Genomic DNA, 17,365 nt, shown 5'->3' on the forward strand with positions numbered 1-17,365 from the left:
GATGCGTGTCCAGGTCTGAAAACCAAAGCAAGTCACAACTGAAAAGTGAAAAAGCTGGATAAAATTTAGCATCCTTTTCCTTATAATTGGTTTAAATTACTATAGTTTAATGCATAGGCCCTCGCTTAGTCAAATTCTAACCTTTCCAGATGATCCAATGCAGGTATGAAAATAAGTCATTGGGTTTCTGGCCTTGTGGTTAAAAGAAGTCAGAGCTTAATTAAATTATTTCAGGTACACCACCTGGTTTAAACCAAATGGACATCATTTTTCTATTTGCATTGATTTTTATATGAATCTGCTCTCACGACAGAGCTTGAGGTACATGCTTCAGGAACTAAGCCATTTACTGTTCTCCAAGGAACCACAGAAATGGCATAGACAAAGGATTTGAATAGGAGTGAGATGATAAAATGAGTACAGTAAATGCAGATTTAGCAAGCAAAACTGCTAATTTAAAAAAAATCAAACCCAATTTCATTATGTCATTATTTATTTCGCCTTGCTGCGCAGCATACAGTATCTTACTTCCCCTACCAGGGATCGAACCTGTGCCCCCTGCAGCGTCTTAACCACTGGACTGTCAGGGAAGTCCCCTTCATTATTCATTAATATTTGCAAAGAGAGAACATATTCATGTTTTCTGCGGTTGATAACATTTTCCCAACCAAATCCCTTGTTTCGTGATCTGCCTCATTGAGCAGTTCATTTCCTCGCTTCCCAAGGTAATAACAATAATTTCCACTGAAAAATAATGGCTGGAATTATTTGAAATTTTGGAAAATGTTTTGGGTCCTTGTTGACAGGGACTTCAAGTAAGTGTTGTGCTCTGTCACCCTATCCAAACTGTCAAATTCTTAATGTTAACGAATAGGTCCATGTGTCAGTACAATGCTCCTGGTTCAGAGTCTGGTCCAACACGAATATAACTCCACAGAAAATGAATCCTTTGCTTCCTTTTCTTCTAAGCAACCTTTTAAATCTACATCCAGAATTTTGATTTCACACTTTTCAGAGTTTATATCTTTTGAAATGATATTCTTTTGAAATTTTTAAATATATTAAGCCTTCATTACCTGAACACAATCAATTTCTCTACACAATTTTCCTCAGCTTTTGCGATAAAAATTAAATTTCATGAATGTTACATGAGAAATGTAGCAGGTATGTAAAAATGAAACAAAACATTTCTACTTCTTGTCTCAAATAATGACATTCTGCTGTTCCTCTCCTTTCCCTACATGTGTCCTTCAATGACATGACCATGGATTTTACTCTTCTCTTTTAGTTTGTCTCTCTTAAAACCTTTTTGTTTTTCTAATTTGGTTGAGGAAACCTTTTTGTTTTTCTAATTTGGTTGAGGAATAAAAAGAAGTCGAATTATTTTCACATCTCCTGGAGTAAGTAGTTCACTAGGAGCTTCTTGGTGCCTCTTCTAATTTTCCAGTGTATGAATTTCCTATTGTATTCATGCAACAGTGCATAAACACAAAACAGCCAATATAATTCCGACAGTGAAAATTCTAGATGGAGAATGACAGAAAAAAATCTGTTTCAATGGGAGAAATTCCTAACGTTGGCTAAGTAAGACTTAGTATGTATGTCACAATATGACCCAAAGATGTCAAATGTCAATAAATGTAAACATGGGATGTATTTACTGCAATTTAAAAGTTTAAAAGTTTTGATTTAATTTTTGAAAACTTTAAAATGTGAAGAAAAGTGCCATGAATTCAAAAAATTAAATATGAGTAACCAAACACAAAACATACAAAGTATTACATATACAGCAGATGATCCAATGCCTTACCTTCATCATGAATTTCTGTAGGGGCATAAGGAAAAGAGAGAAAATATTAAATATACATTATTTCAAAGACATTTTAAAATACCTTATTTTTAGACTCCACTGTTCTAAATGGAGTTACATGAACAATAAACAAAAAAAAATTCACTGTGTTGTCACAACAAAACTTAATATCAGCTACATGCTAGAGAAAAGGTGTAGCAAGCAAAACTCTTTTTTAGAATGCTTTTACATTAGTTCTTTCTTTTCTGTGAAAACATGCTACTTGACTTTAATGCGTGATTCAATGTACAGCATATTTAAGCACCCAAAAAAAGGTATAATCTTAAAATTATACTGACAATGCTTTAAAAATTTTTTCATCTCATCTGCTGCATAAAAATGCAGTAATATAAACAGCAACCCAACTGACTTAAGCAAAAATAGTGGATTAGAAACAGGTACAGTAGACCATCAATTAATATGCTGTGATGAGCCGCCCATATTTCATGCAAAAATGACAAAAAGCAATTCTTTAGATACTACGTATTGTGATACATGAATTTCAAAGAAAAACCACAAAACTTTTCTCTTAACTCAGCCACTTCTCATGATTTACATTGTAACAGCTCTTTTTTTCTTCTACAAAACATAATATGTACATATGGATATATTCCTTCCTTTTTCTTTAGACCCATAAAGTTTCTTTGACTTCTTACTCCTGGGAGAGGTAAACAGATGAAAAAGAGCAAAGAAGGAAAAATGATATTATGTTTCCAAACTTAGGGCTAAATTTAGCTGTCAGGTGCATGTAAGTCCTACAGAGGAAAAAATACACACATCCACATTAGTTTTAAAGAAAACAGCAAGGGAAAGTTTTCTAACATAGATGTTAAATACCATACTTGTTTCCCTGAAACATACATACATAGTAATATATGTATATTACTAAATGGTAATTCTATTATGACTGATTTTTTTCATTTTCAATATTATAATGCTAAGGAAAAATTGTAAAGAACCGTTTCATTCTCAGCTGAGAAAATATAGGCTGTGTAGTTTCATTTTTGTAGCTAATATCCGTGGTAAATGATATCAAGGAACTTTACTCCATGTTGATACTGACCAATCACATGCCCACCTGTGATCACTAGTGATGCAGATATCACTGAGGAATTAGGGAAAATCATTTAAGCCTTAATTCAAAGAAAAACAAAAATCCAAAATTTTGCTACAGAAAATGGTTTATAATAGATACTTTCTTCATGAGATTTTTGGGTTTTTAACTGATTTAGGCTTTAGAGATTTTTCTTTCAGAAATGTCTTCAGCCTGATTTTTGTCAGTTACCTGGGTTGAACTACTTTAGAATTGTAGAAAATAGAAAAAAAAGTCGTCTAGTTACTGAGGTCTGCTCTTCATAAATTTTAGTTGTGTGTGAATACAGGATGAGCAAGTCACAGAGAAGAGTAATCTGTATACAGGATAAAATAAAATGAATACTGTAAATTAGCAAAAACTAAGATGTCCTACAGAATGAGAAAGAAGAGCAGATGTAACAGACGTGCATTATTTTCAAGACAATCAGGAACATGAAAGATTATTTGTGGCATTATTGACATTAACTTTTTGTACGAGTCATCTATTGGTCCATCTATTTGGCTTATTACCTTAGAAGATATTCAAAAGGGATCATTCAAGGGCAAAGAAGAAGTCAAAACACATTAATATATAAAGGAAAATTATTTTAATCTCAATGTAAACACTGCTTAAGTATGATAAAGAGCAACAGAAAAAGAACGAAAATTAAAATCCTTTACAAGTTGATGATGTGATAGAAAGAGAAAAGAAACTCATGCATGAAGATAAATATTGAAACAGCCTCAATTTAGGTGTAAAGCGTTATCATTTTTATGCTTACAATAAGTTTAATAAGGAAATCAATTATTTAAGAGCTAAAATTTCATTAGACAAGATACAGAGATGGATAATTATAAAGATAGAGTACAGGCATGGTGCTTTCTGTCTTAGAAGACATTGGGGACGATAATCAATTGACAGAGAAACACAAAGTGGGAAATTATCGTTCTTTAGGGCAAAACTATGAGTGGCAGTAATTCAGTGTCTCAGGTTTAGTTTAATTACTTCAGAATGGATAACTGAGATGAAGCTTCAAATGTGAGCAGGAGTTGAGGACATAAGCACCACCCCCCCCATTATGCCAGACTAACATGAAAACCAGGAAGAGAAACAGCAATCCTTATGTTCTAAACTCAAACAAAGATGGCCCTGGGAGTCTAATGGATGATAAAAAGAAGCAGAAGTCTTTGGTCTATATAAGCATATGTCACTTGATCTAGTAGATCTGAAAGCCCTAAGGGATTTTCTTAGCATATGCAAATAATTATGAGTAGAAAAACAAATCAAACAGCAATACTTTAGTCTGAAAGTTGTAGTCAAACATCAGACATCTAGAGACTGCATAATTATATTCCATCTGTTACTGATACAAAGAAAGAAACAGAAATTGAGGTGATGTACAAACTTCCTCTACCATAATTTTGCCTTTCAGTTCAGACTTGGATTTTTTTTTTCAACTGTTATTTCAGGTTTGTGAAATGACAACTGATTACAAAAATTCATTCCTCTATAAATGGACCTTCCTTACAAGTTTTAAAAGAACCTTTGCTGAAATGTCTTCTTAAAAATTATGTAGACAAGGAAACAGTAACAAAGCAACAAAATAAACATTTGGGGGCTACCGAAAAAGAATTATCAAATAGGACAATCTGAGAAACTAGGGCAAAATTTTGCCTCTGGAGTCCTAACATGAAGTTTCCACTGAGGCAGTGAAATGTCCTACTCTGCACACCAAATATCCATCAGATTTAAGCCTCTTTTGTCATCTTCTTTCTCCTTTTATCAGGATGCTAGGATCCTCCATAACCATCTGGCTGGTCTTCTCTCCTTTGTGAGTGAGGATACACATGGTAAATTTCATTATGTTGAGAAAAGGAAAAAATAAGACTTGGGTTTGTTGGTGGCTTTTTAAAAATTAACCACGGCCCCCCAGAATTTTAGAGGGCAAAAGAAATTTAAGATTAACAATTCCAAGTTCCAAACATATATCAATATATACTATCTAATAGCACATGTGGGTATATATCTTTGTGAAAAACCTCAACAATTTCTCTTATGATGACGGTAACCTATGTAAATGCTTAACTATGTAAGACTTCCCCACTGAAAATACTCGAGACTGCACTGATTGACAGACATGTTGATGGTGGACCCAGAAAGCATCTAAAAGAGGGTTCTGATTTTAGCCCATGAAAAAGCAATTACACATATAACGAGACAGCCCGTGGCAATGCTCTTGCATTACTCATATTAATGACCATCACTGGCTAGTTGTATGTGCACACTGGTTTGGTTTTTTTTAAGAATCCAGTATAATTTGGGGGCAGATTGGGAGCAACTGTTGTCTTTTTCAACCTATCAACGACTCTGTACAGATAGTGTCTAAATGGACTGTCTTTTCTCTCATGTGTAAGGGTCTGACATATATATGTATATATAATTATCCAGTTCTTCTTTAGAAGGGTAAAGGAAAAAAACAATTCTGATAAGCTACTATAAATCCTCATCTTTTATCCCTGTGACACATTTATAAATCACTGAGCTGCACGAATGCCTAAAACATGATGTAGAAAAGCTACTGAGGGCTTTCTTCCTTTCCCACCTTTCTCTCAATCAAAAACCAACAAATTGATCTCTACGGAGAGTATGTGGATCATAAAGACCTGAGGACCTAGAAAGCCTGCCCTATACTCAGAGCACCACCTACCTAGAAAAAATTGTCTTTATCAGGATATAGAAGATTCTGTATATTTTTTTCAAAACCATTTCAAACATGATTGAATCTTGGTAACATGAGAGCACTTCACAGACCCTCACATCATAGTAGCTGCACGAAAACAATGCATTATTAAAACTACTCTCAGAAACATTTGAAAGGATTTTGTATTTTAATAATTCCAACAGCATCAACATATTTTTTAATATGTATGAGACATCATCTGGTCTACAGACAATGCTTCACATACAACAATATGACAATGTTTTCCATCCCTTTATTGTCCCCAGCTCCATCCATGACTGCAATCCCAGGCCTCCATGTTAGAAACCAATGCTAGAGGTTAGGGGGCTAGAGGGCTGAGGGTGGAGTAGATGGAAATAACAATTCATCACGTTTTAATCCAGAACTCACAAATGTTATTCCCTCTTGACGTACGAAGAGCAGCATTTGATTACTCAATGAGCTCTTGATTAAACACAAATGCCCAAAGGTGCTCAAAGAGACACTGGAAAACAGCTAGAGGGTGGAAGGGGGGGGGGGGGGAGATTGCCTGACATGTGATGAAGTTTCCAGAATGATGCTGTGAGAAAATTTAGCAAATCTAATTTTCAATATATTTAAGTTCTATAAGGCTTCTGAAAGTCTCAATCTGGGGTTGTCACCTGTGTTCTGTAGACAAGCAAATATAACGGGGTGTTAAAATAGGACACCTGTTCTAGAACAAAGTAATGGCAAATACTCTCATATTCCAAACCACACTGTGATACCACCCAAACAGGGACACCAAAGCAGGTGGCTGAAAATCCAACTGCTGCCCTAAGCTGGCCCCCAGCTCCAGTCTATCAGGAGAGGTTGGAGAGCAAAGAGATGGTTTCTTAGAGAGGTGTTGGTTGGCTTGGAGTCCTGTTTCCCCAGAGCCTGCCCTCAGCTCAAGCCTAGAGGGGTGGCTTCAGGGATACCTGTGTCCCAGCAGAGTAACGTTACAACTGGGGAATGACCACGCGGCCAAGAGCAAATGGGGGCCACACTAGATGGAGTCAGCCTAGGACTGTCTTCAATGCCACCAAGAGACCAGGGATGAGGAAGTCATCACCACCGATCAGCCAGAGGATGGGGCATGTGGATGCAGCAAGAGAACCCCAGCTCAGAGGTTTCCGGTGACAGAATCTCCACTGGTCACCTCCCAACTACCCAGAGAGAATGTCAGCTGAAAACACCTGACCAGCCCGATGAACGACAGGCTCATCAAAGAAGACCTGCCCACCAACTTTCCTCTTCTCCTTGCCAGCACACCCTGAGAGGGTCAGAAGCCGCAGGCAATGTGCAGGCGTGGGTGGAAAGCGGCAGAGAGAAGTGAGATGCAGATCCCTCCCTACCCCCCACCCCCTCCAGGCTCCTGCCGGGAGAGGCCTGAGCTGTCCCAGACCCTTAACTAGAATTAACATCAAGAGCACTCCACTACACAGGACTGGGCATTTTAATTACTGAAATGAGACTTGTGTGACTTGAAATGGCTGGCGGGGGTGGGGGCGGTGTTTCATTGTCTATGAGAAAACACAGAACCCGTCCTAATTTAACCCAGGGCACACAGGAGAATGAGCCCCCAGAGCAGGTAGATACGCAGCGGATTAAACTGTTTTCTGTTACCCTTCAAGTAACAGAAAAAGGTATCAAATTCTACCTGTGACAGTAGACTTTCAAGCTCCCTATGGCAAGTGCACAAGTTTTGGCCTATATGGATCTTCAAAGAAAGAAACAGCTCAAGTCTAAAATTTACTGAGACCTATACATATAGTGATTATCAGTTACCTAGAGCAAATCTAGCTGGACATTTTCATTATATGATATCTCAATGAAGGTACATTTCAGCATCGATATGTCTTATCATTAACATAACAGTAATACTTTAAAACCAGAAAGGGCTAGCCCAGATTCTAATCCTATAAACAAGGAGATGAGACGAATGCTCACAAATAGATAACACAGGTGATGAAGTGAGTCACAGAGCTAAACTAAACTGCATGACTGTCAGCTCAATGTTATCTCCAATACTTTCTCAGAACTAGAAAGCAATCTCTAAGGTAAAGGTTTGCAAATAAACCTACTAAGAATAAATTTTGAGATGAGAAATCCCTATGAAAATGAGAGGGAGAAGGTCCACATAGCAAGGCACTTCAAAAAAGTGACCAAATGCAGAGGAAAGAATGGGGATACTTCTAGACAGTGGTAGAAAGGGGTTTTATTCATTTAAATATTCTATTTCCAAAGGAATTAAAGTGGCTTGAGTAGCTGGCTCAAGAACTACTGATTTGGATACAGCACAAGAATACTGGAACGGAAGTGAAGGGATAAAAAGATGAGACAGGGACTTCTTTGAGTTTGGCTAATCTTGGGGAAGGAGCACAAAAAGGTGAAACACATGTTCTTAGAAACAGGTTTCCATTCCCAACACAAGAATTCGGATCAGAATTTTAACTAGAGGCAGAGAAGAGAGGAAATTTCAAAAAGAAAGAGTTGAACAAAATTAATAATAGCTTAGCTATGAAGAAACAGATGATGAATTAAAATTATTTCCAGGGCTTCCCTGGTGGCGCAGCGGTTGAGAGTCCGCCTGCCGATGCAGGGGACACGGGTTCGTGCCCTGGTCCTGGAAGATCCCACATGCCGCGGAGCGGCTGGGCCCGTGAGCCATGGCCGCTGAGCCTGCGCGTCCGGAGCCTGTGTTCCGCAGCGGGAGAGGCCACAGCAGTGAGAGGCCCACGTACCGCAGAAAAACAAAATAAAATAAAAAAATAAATAAAATTATTTCCAGAGTTATAACACAGAAGTAGTTGCTCTCAAAAATCCATACATGGGTGTCATCATCATGGAAATGGTAAATTTAATAAACAAAACTTTCTTTAAGTATAAAGGGCTGAAAGAAGTTTAGGAAACAGGGCAATTGTTTGGGAAACACAAGTAAAGGCTACTGCTGAAAAGACAGCAAAAGTCTCAAGATGCTGCCTCAGGGAAACTGCATCCCAGGATGAGGGAAAATAATGAAAGTAAAATGAAGCCATCAAGTAAGCCAGTATTAGCTGATTCATCATATTCAGTCACAGGGCAAAAAAGAACAAAACAACACAACAGCGAAGGGCCTCACTGTTTTGCACACAAAGTGGATCAGGAATATCATTGTTGGTGAAACTCTAATTCCCATTCAGAATTACAAGGAGTTCAGAATTGGAAGGATCTTTCCCTTTGCCTCTGTCTCCCTCCCTCCCTCTCAATAGTTGAAGAAACGGAGACAAAGAATAGTAACATAATTTGGCCACATCAGACACTTTGTCACACTGTTGTCTCCAAATTAGCCTCCGGAATCCTGCAACTGTTAACTTTCTTCCTGATATCTTCTCCTTCACCTTCACTTTTTAAGATTGTATGAATATGTGTAAAGCCTTTTTCTATAGCACATGGAAAAATATGAGAACTAAGCAGTAGGATTCTAAAATTAAACAATCAAGATTTTTTGGTAAACAGTCAAGATTTTTTGGTAAAAGATACACAGTATTAATAATAAAAGCCTTCTCATTGACCGGAAGCGTATCATAACGATAAAGCCGATTACATAGAGACTATAATGTTCCAGGGATAGAGAATATTTTAATAGATTCCATTTCAGAAGAAGAAAACTAGAAACTTATAAAGGTTCTAACTGGAGACTGGTAAAATATATGTTGCTTACAAGACAGCAGTTATTTTGAATACTCATAGAACCAGCCACGCTAGGAAGCAAAACAAAAAGATTAGAGGCAACAGCAAACATGCACCCAATTCATATCACGATCTCTTTGTAAATACGTGGAAACACATACCCATTTTTTCACGTCAACTTTCTGTGGAAAGAAAAAGCCAAAATAGTAACAGGCAAACAAATAAGTAGCCAGCAAGGTTTTAATTACTGTCATTTAAATAAATTGAAATGTGGTCCCTGCACCAAAATCTACTTCCAATTCTGAAGGATACGAAACAGTATCCAAACTTTTAATTAATAACATTTAATCTCCTCAAACAAACAAATGTTTTCAATTAATTTAGTAATCAGAACTTCAAAAGGCATTAGGCTGACTATGTACCAGGTACATGAAATAACAATAATCTAATATATTCAAAACCAAACGTGAACATTTACCTAATTCTCAAACCTACAGGCCTTTGATTTAGGAACCACTATACTTCTCTAACTATAAAAATGTATTTAACGAAAAAGATCAGTTTAGAAATACAGCATCTAACTATAAATCTCTGATGAAATAGAAATTAAATTTCTCTTAGCCCAATCTTTCTAGCATTATATAAATGTTCACAGTATAACAAAAGGCATGCTTTGTCAAATAATTCTGAAACTGCATCAGAATCCAAGTATTATTTAAAATGTATTTATTAATGAATGCATGTTAGTCTCATAACCATTATATGACTCTTTAAAAATTAAGTGAATATAATTATATCCAAAGTGTAAAGCAGAACAAATAAAAAGCCATATGTCAACAACAACTGCGTCTACAAGGCCCTAAGATTCCTAGCAAATCAATCAGAATTTAAAAATCTCAACACTGAGGGATATACTCTCTCTCAAAGATAAGTTTCCATAACCAACCTCCCTTCTTTAGCACATATGATTGGGGATCAGTGAAACTTGAGGTTTGCTTCAGACTCTTCACACATTTACATTTACTTGCAAATTTTTTTCTTTAGAAAACTTATTAATCAGGTCCAAAGCTCATGCTACTTCGCCATAACTAAGAATCTCCACTCCTTATTAGCAAGCTTCAAGAAGGAAATGTGCATTAGATGCATATACATTGTAATTACTTTTTAAATGCTATAAAGTGATATAAAAATATCAACCTAAATACACAGGTGGGATTGTTTTGAAGGCCCAGTGAGATTCAATCGATTCAACAGATTACTTACAACAGAGCATTTTGGCTTTGTCAATAATTTATTTAGTCTTCAGAAAAATCTCTTCTAAGCCTACCCCCAACCTCTGAATTTACAAACACATTGTTATTTAAGAAAGAACACTTTAATGAATGGAAAGCCCTGGTTTTCACTGTAAGTTTTTAAGATATTTAGCTGTTACCCAAAGCTCAAGTCCTCATTTTAAGCATGAACCTATTAAAGTGATGAATCTATTTCTTTAGATCCTGGAGCACAGGAAAACAATTTAGTCATGTCCAGTATAATACAATTATCATTCACTTTTCTACCTTTAAAAGGACAAATTCTTATATTTATTCTCTTCCATGAAAAATAACTTAAGGAAATGTGAAATGATTTCCCTTTCACTTTCATGTTTATCAGGAAACCAGGATATACCATGCTTTTTCAATGATTAACAAAGACATTCTATTATCCCATCATTATTTTCACATCAAAATGTTCAACATACCCCCCCACACATACACACACACACTTGCATCAGTGCAAAGATAAAGTATTGTGAGATTTTCCCAGAAGAAAGAGAAATTGTAATCAAGGGTCATAGTTCCTAGTATTAGTAACAGAAGCTCTTTAATGATCTATATTACAAAAGTGAAACTTTTGTAAGCAGCAAGAATTAGCAATAATATAGCAGACTCAGTATCCAAATACCCAAAGAAAGGCTTAGCAACAGCATGTGCTGGGGGTGAATTTTCAGCTAAACACAGAAGACAAGACAAATGGTCCACAGAGTTAAAAGACTGATAAAGTACAATAAAGTTGTAATTATGCGTAAGTGATGCAGAGCAATTTCATGACACATCTCTTATGAGTGTTAACAAGAATTATTTAATTAAATACCTACAAACAGTGAAGAGAATGATATATATGAAGCTAATCAAGGAAGGGAAATATAAAGCTCACAATGAACCTGACCAATTTTATAGTTTAAACAGTTACCAAATCCATAAAGCATTTAAGACAAATGAGTACTTCTTCCAATAATTTTTTATCCAAGTATGTGGGATTTTTAAAAAACATACTGATTCCATTAATTTAGAGAAAATAAACATTTTACCATCCATACGAAACTGCATTAAATATTTTAAGACCAACAAATGAGCAAACTTATTTTCTAATAAAAACACCATTTCCATTAAGGAAAATAAAACAGTCATTTAAATAGCAACTTGACTAAGCAGAGAGGACAGAAGTTGAGAACATAATACAAAAGTAATTAATTATGAATTATATCATATGAAAGGTGGAACATTCACCATTCACCATTCAACATTCATTCCATTTTTGTATTCATATTTTAATATGTACATTTAATTAGTATGTTTTAATAATTTTAAATATATTTAATTAATATAGAAATTATAAATTAGGGCACACAACATGAACTAGTCCATATCTATAAAAATGAGTTTGGTTGCTTCTTCCAAATTTCTTATTTTACTGTTTAAGGTAAAGAATGTTATTATTATTAAATCTATAGGTCATATAGTAAGAAGTTACTGTGTGCCAGGCTTTGAGCTTTTGAGCTTTGAACACTTTACATGTAATCATACTGACTGCATTTTATACATGAGGAAACAAATGACATGTAAACATGTTACACACTTTCCTCAACAACAAAGCTGTTGGAAAAAAATGATGGAGCTTGGTCTTGAAATTGGGAATTTAACTTCAAATCCCCACTTCTCCTAAGCTCTACTATGTATGCCAAAAACAAGATACATCACCTTTTTTCTCTTTTGTTTCAGATTTTTAGTCTCTATTTAATTTGGAATTATTCACCAGCCTATTTCTTATGGTAAGTGCGACCTAATACAATGTGTTAACATCAAGATAAGAGAATGTAAAATGAACCTAGAGATTCTTATGATATCGAACATGTTATTTAGTTCCAGTTATTCAAATAGCATGTCCGGTTTTTCACATAGATAAATTTCTAAATAATTACGACATAACAATAAAACATCAACTATGAAGTTTTTAATATCAAGGCATAACATAAGAAAAGTAATTGAAATATTTAATACATACCTACAATCCATTACCCTGCTAAGGTTTTCAAAATAATAAATTAGAGAAAAGTGAAAAACAAAATCTACTCTACCCTATAAGTAATTCTCCACCACACATATTGTTTATTATTAAGATTAGGGGGTAAAACTTGAAAAATTTGCACACTGTGTTCCAGCATTCAAAATACAATGAAGTTGTTTCAATTTTCAAAAAGTAAAACTATGATTTGGAGGGCCCACATTTTTAATAAATACAAATTCAGAAAAACATATAAATCATGAGTATATAGCTTCACAAAATTGTACTAATAAACAAACCCATGTAATCATCATCCAGATGTAAAAATAGGACAGAACCACAACCTAGAAGCTGCCTTCATGCTCTCTCCAAAGTTAACTATTATTCTATCACCATTAATTACTTTTCTAATTTGGAAATATAGACTATGTTCTCTTTTTATCTACCTCCTTTAGCTGACATTAGGTTTGTAAGATTCATCACACTGTCGCATGTACTAGTGATTAATTCATTTTCCCTGCTTATCATATTCCATGGTATGAATATGTCACAATTTATTTATCCATTCAGCAGTTGAACATTTGGGTTGTTTCCTGCTTAGGGCTATTACAAGTAATTCTACAGTGAATATTCTTGTACATATCTTTTGGTGAATACAGGAATATATATCTATTGGGTATATACCAGGAGTGGAATTTTTTGGTCATGGATTTATAAATATTTAGCTATAGTAGATACTGCCAAAGAGATTCCTAAAGCAGTGGTATACATTTAACTCTCATTAGGAGTGTATGAGTTTCACTTGCTTCACATCTTGCCAATACTTCTAATCTTTTAAATTTTAGATCTTCTGGTGGGTGTGTAGTAATAGCTCATCACAGTTTTTGGTTTTTTTCGGGTTTCTTTTTGCGGTACGCGGGCCTCTCACTGTTGTGGCCTCTCCCGTTGCGGAGCACAGGCTCCGGACGCGCAGGCGCAGAAGCCATGGCTCGCGGGCCCAGCCGCTCCGCGGCATGTGGGATCTTCCCAGACCGGGGCATGAACCCGCGTTCCCTGCATCGGCAGGTGGACTCTCAACCACTGTGCCACCAGGGAAGTCCCTCATCACAGTTTTCATCTGTATTTCTCTGAAGCCTACTGTGATGAAGCATTTTTCTGTATGCTTTGGATATTTTGAATATATCTGCTGTTAAGAAGTATTTGTTCAAGTCTTTTACCTATTTTTTACTATTAGGTTGTCTATTTTTGTTTGTACTGATTTCCCAGAATTGTTTATATTTTTCAAGTATTCTCTCCCAGTCTGTGTCCTGTCTTTTCCATTTCTTAATGGTAACTCTGATGACAGACATTCTTAGTTTTGGTACAATTTCTCCATTTCTCTCTTTCCTTCATTGCTGGTGCTTTTTGTCCTGAAAGATCCTCCTACATTATTTCTGAGAAAATTTATTATCTTAACTCTTACCTGAGACCTCAATCTGTTTGGTATTGGTTTTCTGGGTATATGGTGCTAGGGAGGGAATTCAGACTCATTTTCCCCCTCATTCAGCTGTTCAACTGACCTTGCACCATTTACAAAAAGATAATCCTTGCCTCCACTGTACTGCATTGCCACCTCCATCATAAATCAAGTTACAAACATGTGGAGGTATTTATGAACTCTCTTCTATTTTGGCCTATTTTTCTACGCCTGTGCTAATACCATACTATCCTAACCACTGTTCCATCAAAATAAGTTTTGATATCTGGTAGCCAAAGGCCTCAACCTTGTTCTTTTCTTCAATATTATATTTGCTAATATTGACCCTCTCTATTTCCTATAATGTTCAGAATACACATAAATTTTCATGCACAGAAAAAGAAAACCTGCTGGGATCTTGATTGAGATTGCATTGACTGACAGATCAATTTGGAGAGAGCTGCCATCTTTATAATATTCAGGCTTCCAACACTGTATATCCCTCTTTTTTTTAAGGTCACCTTTAATTTCCTTCAAAATGCTTTTCGATTTTCTATGGAAAGGTTTATATATCTTTCATTAGAATTATTCCTAAGTACATGATGTTGTATTATACCAATATAAGTATACTTACTTAGAAATTTCTATTTTATGCTTGCATTTTGCTAATATATAGAAATGTAACTGACAATTTATACTGAGTTCAAACTGTACTAAATTCACTTTTTAATTCTAATAGTGCCCACCTTTGCCCCTTTAACATTACACTAAAATAATTCAATATTTCACTGGTTTTCCATTTTATAGATAGCATCTATCAGATTAAAGAGTTCCCTACATTACAAATTTACAATAAATTATTTTTTTAATGTTTTAAAAGTATGAATTAAAATATGTAATCTTTATGTCTTTTAATATGGAGGAAGACATTAATCACTTTCATGAATACATTACTGTTGAATCCCACCTTAGTTATAATATGCTACTGATTTTATATATCCATAAATTTGGTTTGCTAGTATTTTGTAGAGGATTTCTGCATCTATGACCTTGACGAATATTAGTGTATAACATACATTTTTCTGGCAAGGCCTTTCTCATGGTTTAGGACCATGGTTATGTTGACATCATAAAATTAGGTGAGAAGGATTCTGCAAGAGGTTAAGATTGGTATTACTGCTTTCTCAAATGTTTGCTGGAATTGACCAGAGAAGCCATCTGGGCCTGTACTTCTTTGTGGTAATGATTCTTTTTTTTAATAGTCAGCACTTAATTTTTTTAATATTTTAAAACTGAGATATAATTGACATATAACTTTATATTAGAGGAATGATTTGATATTTCCATATATTGTGAAATGATCATTACAATAAGTCAAGTTAACATCCATAACCACACATACTTTTAATATTTTTGTGTGATGAGAACTTTTAAGATCTATTACCTTAGCAACTTTCAAATATACAATAGTGTTATTAACTACAGTAATCATGCTGTATATTACATCCCCAAGGCTTATTAATTTCATAACTGGAAGACTGTATCTTTTGACCACTTTCACCCATTTTGCCTCTCCTACACCCTGCCTCTGCAACCACCAATCTGTTCTCTGTAACTATAGATTCAGTTTGTTTGTTTGTTTTTCAGATTCCACATAAAAGTGAAATTATATAGTATTTGTCTTCCTCTGTTTCACTTGCCTCACTTAGCATAATCTCTTCAAGGTCCATCCATGTTGTCAAAAATGGTAAGATTTATTCCTTTTTATGGCTGTATAATATTCCATTGTGTGCATATACCACATTTTTTTTACCCATTCATCCACTGATATACACTTAGGTTGCTTCCACATCTTGGCTACTGAAAATAATGCTGTGATAAATATGGGGGGCATATATCTTTCCAAGTTAGTGCTTTCATGTCCTTTGGATAAATAGCTGGAAGTGGAATTGCTAGATCATATGATAGTTCAATTTTAGTTTTTTGAGGACCCTCCATACTGTTTTCTGTAGTGGCTGCATGAATTTACATCCCTATCAACAGAGCACAAGGATTCTCTTCCCTCCACGTCCTTGCCAACACTTGTTATCTCTTGGATTTTTTTATTACAGTCATATAAAAGGTGTATAATTATATTTCACTGAGGTTTTGATTTGCATTTCCCTGATGATTAGAGATCCTGAGCACCATTTTATGCACATTTTGGACTCTGTAAGTCTTTAGGAAAATATCTATTCAGATTCTCTGCCCGTTTTAATCAGATTTTTTTTTAATGAGTTGTATGGGTTCTTTATATATTTGGGATATTAACCCCTTATCAGAGATGTAATTTTCTCCCATTCCATAGGTGGTCTTTTCATTTTGTTGATATTTCCTTTGCTGTGTAAAAGCTTTTTAGTTTGATATAGTCCCACTTGTTGATTTTTGCTTCTGTTGCCTTTGCTTCTGGTGTCAAATCCAAAAAATCTTCACCAAGACTGATGTCAAGGAGCTTACCTCCAATGTTTCAAGTATTAATCCATTTTGAGTTGATTTTTGTGTATGGTATAAGACAGTGGTCCATTTTCATTCTTTTACAAGTTGCTGTCCAATTTTCTCAGCACCATATTTTGAAGAGGCTGTCTTTTCTCATTGTATATGCTGGCACCTGTCATAAATCAATTGACCATCTATGCATGGGTTTATTTCTGGGCTCTCTGTTCTATGTCTTTTCTATGCAGACACCATACTGTTTTGATTACTATCTTATGAGCACAAAATATCTTTCCATTCATTTGTGTCTCATTCAATTTCTTTCACCAATGTCTTACAGTTCTCAGTGTAAAGGTCTTTCACCACCTTGGTTAAATTTATTCATCGGTATTTTATTCTTTTTAATGCACTTGTAAATGGCATTGTTTCTTTAATTTCTCTTTCTGATAGTTTGCTATTAGCATAGAGAAATGCAACAAATTTTTGTATATTAATATTCTTATCCTGCACAGTTACTGAATTCATTTATTAGTTTCAACAGTGTTTTGTGTTTTGGTGGTTTATTTGGTGGTTTTCTATACATTACATCCCATTACCTGCAAGGAGTAACAGTTTTACTGCTTTCTTTCCAATTTGATACATTTTATTGCTTTTTCTTGGCTAATTGCTCTGGTTAGGCCTTCCAATACTATGTTAAATAGATGTGGAAAAAATGGGCATCTTGTCTTGTTCCTGATATTAGAGGAAAAGCTTTCAGCTTTGTAGTGCTGAGTATAA

The 17,365-nt window shown here is 35.2% G+C and overlaps 1 protein-coding gene across 1 annotated transcript in view; it reads right to left on the reverse strand.

The window, feature by feature from the left end:
* Positions 1–17,365, reverse strand: part of RYR2 (ryanodine receptor 2) — a 746,950-nt gene that overhangs the window by 433,756 nt on the left and 295,829 nt on the right. The window contains exon 4 of the mRNA XM_067025663.1: positions 1,811–1,825. Coding sequence (XP_066881764.1) covers positions 1,811–1,825 — 15 coding nt within the window. The remainder of the gene's footprint in view (positions 1–1,810; positions 1,826–17,365) is intronic.

The sequence above is a fragment of the Kogia breviceps genome, chromosome 2 (genome assembly GCF_026419965.1).
Source record: "Kogia breviceps isolate mKogBre1 chromosome 2, mKogBre1 haplotype 1, whole genome shotgun sequence".
Lineage (NCBI taxonomy): Eukaryota > Metazoa > Chordata > Mammalia > Artiodactyla > Physeteridae > Kogia > Kogia breviceps.